The sequence below is a fragment of the Vollenhovia emeryi genome, unplaced genomic scaffold (assembly GCF_000949405.1).
Source record: "Vollenhovia emeryi isolate VEMERY1.0 unplaced genomic scaffold, V.emery_V1.0 DF941639.1, whole genome shotgun sequence".
Classification (NCBI taxonomy): Eukaryota; Metazoa; Arthropoda; class Insecta; order Hymenoptera; family Formicidae; genus Vollenhovia; species Vollenhovia emeryi.
The window spans coordinates 1-4,875 of NW_011964727.1; the positions used below are offsets into that span (position 1 = coordinate 1).

General features: G+C 44.7%; 2 protein-coding genes across 2 annotated transcripts; one reads left to right on the forward strand and one right to left on the reverse strand.

The window, feature by feature from the left end:
• Positions 1-3,267: 3,267 nt before the first annotated feature.
• On the reverse strand, positions 3,268-3,780 carry LOC105570883 (formin-like protein 5). The gene has a single exon (XM_012028334.1). It carries the CDS (start codon positions 3,778-3,780, stop codon positions 3,268-3,270), a length of 513 nt encoding a protein of 170 aa, XP_011883724.1.
• A 269-nt stretch (positions 3,781-4,049) lies between these two features.
• Positions 4,050-4,864, forward strand: LOC105570884 (the record flags this gene model as incomplete). Its single annotated transcript, XM_012028335.1, has 1 exon — positions 4,050-4,864. A coding segment is annotated over exon 1 (487 nt), but the record flags the coding sequence as incomplete, so codon positions are not given.
• Between the last annotated feature and the right edge of the window lie 11 nt (positions 4,865-4,875).

The window sequence follows — 4,875 nt, forward strand, 5'->3', positions numbered from 1 at the left end:
TTTTCGGGGGTTCCGCGGCTCCGACCCCGCGGACACCCTGCACGTGCCTGCCAAGGCGGGGAGGCCCCGCGGACGGACGGAAGTGTCGGGGGTAGCCCGCCCCCCCTTCACCCCGCCCGCCGCGGCGACCGGCATGGCTGCGCCTACCGCCGGGGGGTAGTCCACGTTAGGACACGTGGGCTATCACGCGGGCCCCCCGGCACGGGGTGCAATGGGGGGCGTGACACCCCCAAAGTCCCCCTCGTCCGAGCAGGCTGCCGGGTCCGAGACACTGCCCGGGACCACGACAGCCCCCCGCCAGCGACCCTCCGGATCCCGCCTGGGAAACGTCCCAGCGGCTCCGGAGGGCCCCGTGCCGCCGAGCCCCGCCTCGGAATACGTCCGAGCGGCCCCGGCGACACGTCATCTCTCACCCCGGGCCCGAACCGGAAATACGTTCCGGCGGCCCCGGGGCCGAGCCCCGGCCCTGGCCTCCCCGGTGGAGCAACCTCCACTCGCCATCCTACGCGACCAGGACCAAGGCTCCCCTCCTGCCCGCCCACCCAGCGACCCGCGCTACGCGCGGTTATGCCACCAGGGTCGGGTCCCACCGCTCCGCCGAAACGGGACCACGTCCCGCCCAGCGAGGCGGCAGCTCCGCCAATGCCAAAGCGCTCCCCGCCCGGCCCCATGCCAGACCGCTCGCCCCGAGAGGGACGACGGCCCGAGACACAGGGTGACGGCCGGTTCGCGCCCCGACGGATGCCGGCCGACTTCGCTCCTAAACCATCCTCTATGAGGAAGCCATGTGCAAATTTCTAATTTGCACACTTTTCTTTACTTTAATTTACTTTAATTTTTTCTAATTATATATTATATTGTTCTTCAGTTTTTTCAATCAAAAATTTAATATATATTCATTAAAATATGATTAATTATTTCTTGAGTTATAGACATTTGAAATTTTTGGAAATCATTGTTAAAGAAAATTTGCGATAGTTTCACCAACCACAGACATTTATTTAAAAAAATTAAAAAATTAAAAAAACCTTTTACCGGTGATCGCCATATTCAAGATATATGTCTGTAACTATGTGTATTGAAATTTTTTGCATCTACAAGTGTGTACATTTCTTCATTACATTGTATACCATCACTTCTGAAACACCCTGTATAATGAAAAAGATGGGCCTCTACCTATGTTTATTCGGACTTTTTGCTTATACTAATGTATTTCACCATTACATTTTGTAGCTTCAATTTTGATACACCCGGTATAATGAAAAAGTGTTCATGTACGGATTCCGGGAAATTTCAAACATCTATAACTCCAGAAATAATAAACTGAATATTAATCAATTATATATGAAATAGGGGTAGAAAAGACTGGAAAGAATAATAGAATTAGAAATAGCCCGATATCTTGAATATTTAAAATTTTAATCAGGAATTTCAACGTAAATATACATATATATGTATGTATATTATACATATATATGTATGTATAAACTGAACCCTTGCACCGATTAAAGTGAAATACAATACCAACCCTCTCCTAATGACACTAAATAAATGTGCCAAAGTAGAGGGCGATATCTCAAAAATTGCAGAAGAGGGAGCGCGAACAATTTTTGGGCACACACACACACACACACACACACATTTTTGAAAAAGTGTATTTTTTTGAGGATATCTCCAAAAATGCGTAGGTGAGATTGCAAAAAATTATTGCGCACACACACACACACATTTTTAAAATAAATGTGTTTTTTTTAGTTTTTTAAACATTCTAAACCCATTGGCATAGAAAACCCAAAAAAAATTTTCGCATGAAAACAAAGCTTCCTCTATGAGGAAGCAAAAAGGATAAAAACAATAGTAATCCTTCAAACTACCGGCCGATTAGCTTGCGGCCGAATATTAGTAAAGTATATGAAATGGTTATAAACGACGCAATACTGGAGGTTTGCAGGGAAAAAGAAATAATCCCTGAAAACCAGTTCGGGTTCAGAGCGCGTCACTCGACAATACACGCGGTTAATAAACTTACCTCAGATATCTACTGGGCACTCAATGCCAATAAATGTGTAGGAGCCTGCCTAATTGATCTCGAGAAAGCATTCGATTCAGTGTGGCATGAGGGACTCATATTCAAACTTCTCCAAAAAAAATTTCCTCCTTATTTAGTAGAGCTAATATGTAATATGATCAAAAACAGATCATTCACAACTGCGTCAGGGAAAGACTGTTCTACTATTACATTTAGGATAATAAATGGACTACAACAGGGTACCGTAAATTCCCCTATCCTATTTAATATAGTTACGAGCGGCATACTGAACCTATACAATTCAAATGCGGAATACCCCATATGTTCAATTGCGTTCGCGGATGATCTAGTAATCTACTATACGGACAAATGGCCTTCTATCATCCAGGCTAAATTGCAAGATAGATTTGAGAGAATCCACTCATACTACCACTCCTGGAAATTAAAAATCAATGTGACTAAATGCGAGACTATATTATTTAGACCAAATTTATTAAAAGCAAACAGCGATCTTAGAAGACATTACAAAATATTTAAAATTAAAGAAAGTTCAGATAGCTCGAATATTATTCCACATAAGAAGTGCGTAAAATACCTAGGGGTACATTTAGATGAAAAATTAAAATTTAATTCGCACATTAATACACAGCTATCAAAAGCAAGGAAAGCCTTCCAAATACATAAAAGACTATTTTACTCCAAAGACTTGAAACCAAAAATTAAACTAATATGCTATCAATTACTAGTCAGACCTATTATAGTATATGGTTGTCCCGTATGGTACAATATTAGCGCATCACAGATGGAAAAAATCAGGATCTTCGAGCGCAAATGCTTGAGAACTTGCCTGAAAATGCATATGAATCCAGAGTATGACTACAAGAAACATTTCAGTAATGAATTCTGTGACGTTGCCGTCCCGCGAGCGCGTCCACCGGGTTCCTCCCTCAAGGCAACAGGCCGAGATTAGGGAAAATCGTGCCGCAGTCTCCAGAGAGGCGACCGTTATTCGGAAATTTCGACGTATCGCTGATTATTTTCGTTACGTCCGATTTTTATGGGGACGCGTGTCTCATAAGGAGACAAGGAAAAATGAGCGGTACAGTATGGTCGCTCTAAATAAAGATAGATTTCGTAGAGAGAACTTAAGTATATTTGAAAACACTGGTAGTTATGTACAGAGGAGAGAGAGAGAAGGGCATCGACAAAACAAAAATAAGAGGAGGGATATGGCGAAGCTACACCAGCAAGGGCATGTCTTGGGTGGGCAGCAGCGGTTTCCTAGGGCGCCTGACCAGTCGGACCTTCTGCGGGAGGGCCTCTATACGCACTACGCAGGGTTTGGTCCGCTTCGTAGTGGGCTGAGCCTTGGGGGCCTGCTGTCCCGGTGGGGGCCTCTTCTCCAGTCTAAGCGCCGGGGTTGAAAGTACCGCTGCCAGTCCTGCTTTAGCCGCCCTCGGTGCTGGGGTGACCGGCGGCCGCGGCGCCCATGCCCTGACTGGGCAAGGTTCAGGTGCGCGTGGACGGGGAGGAAGGGGTGGTTGCTCCGCTGAGGTGCGGCCTCCTGCAGGGGTTTGGGGTACACTGGCCCTATTCACCGCTTGTGGATAAGGGGGAGGAGGCGGGAGCGAGGGCTTGGGAGGCTGTAGGGGCCTATCGAAAATCCTGGGGTCGAAGACCCCAGGGGTTTCATACGCTTTTGCCAGTCGGCGGAGCTGGACTAGACGTCCAGCTCGTCGTGATCTGCCCATTCCTGGGCGTGCCTGCTGGAAGCATCTCGAATTAGCAGTGTTACAAAGCGGGGGAAGCAATGCATGCTGTTAGTCATGGTTGTAGCTTATGCTAATTTACTATTAATTAATATAGATCCCTTAAATAGGCACCCAGAGAAAGATAACTGTTTCAAAATCGCGGGGGAGGAAGTGAAAGTGAAACTTCAGATGCTGTCGTTTAAGTAGAATGCTCAGAGGGATTCTTCGATTATAATAATCGATTTCAGTGCCGTCATCACTGCATTCTAGGCAACTTCTGATTGAAATAATAATAGTAGGGGACCCGAGAGTGAGTAATTTGACTGTGGTTAACCTTAAGGAGGTTCTACAGTTACGTTGCAAGTCAGTGTAGAGTCACTGAGAGTCACTGTTTTCGCTTAACTCACGTAGTAGTAGATCTGGCAACGTCGCGTCTCATACGTATATATAGGTTAGGTGATCAAACATTACCTTTGATAAGAAAACGAAGAAAGGTCGAGGTGAAAATAAATTGGAAACAGTTGCAAACAATATACACTGGTGCACTGCGTTAAAAGTATATATTGCCATAGTCTGTTACAGACGCTAGCGTATAACATGTCTGAGTGTAAACAACCAGAAGAAACTGAAGGAAAACCAGCAAGATTTTTTTGGAGAGGTAAAAGAGTGACCGAAAAGGTGTACAAACGAAGATGTTTAGATCAAAAGTTAGCCAAAAACTTAAGGAATATCTACGGTACGAAGAGAGGCACTTATAACCTCAAAAAGGATAAAGTCGAAAACGATGGAAATTGTGAAGTGGTTGAAGGACGTAGAATCGTACACGTAAAAACTCTTGGAGATCAAATGTTTTGCAGAAAGTGTAAATCTATACTTTCCCTGCAGGATATTATAAGTGAGAAACGACATGGTCTAGCTTCTGTATTCGATATCAAATGTCGAAACTGCAAAGTAATATCCAAAGTTGAAACGGACAAAAAACACGTAGTTTGTAAAGATACAAAACATGATGCTTCCGATCAAAACTGCAGTTGTAAATCCAAGCAATGCCTACATTATGATACCAATACAAAGGGTGTTGTAGGTTTGTATATA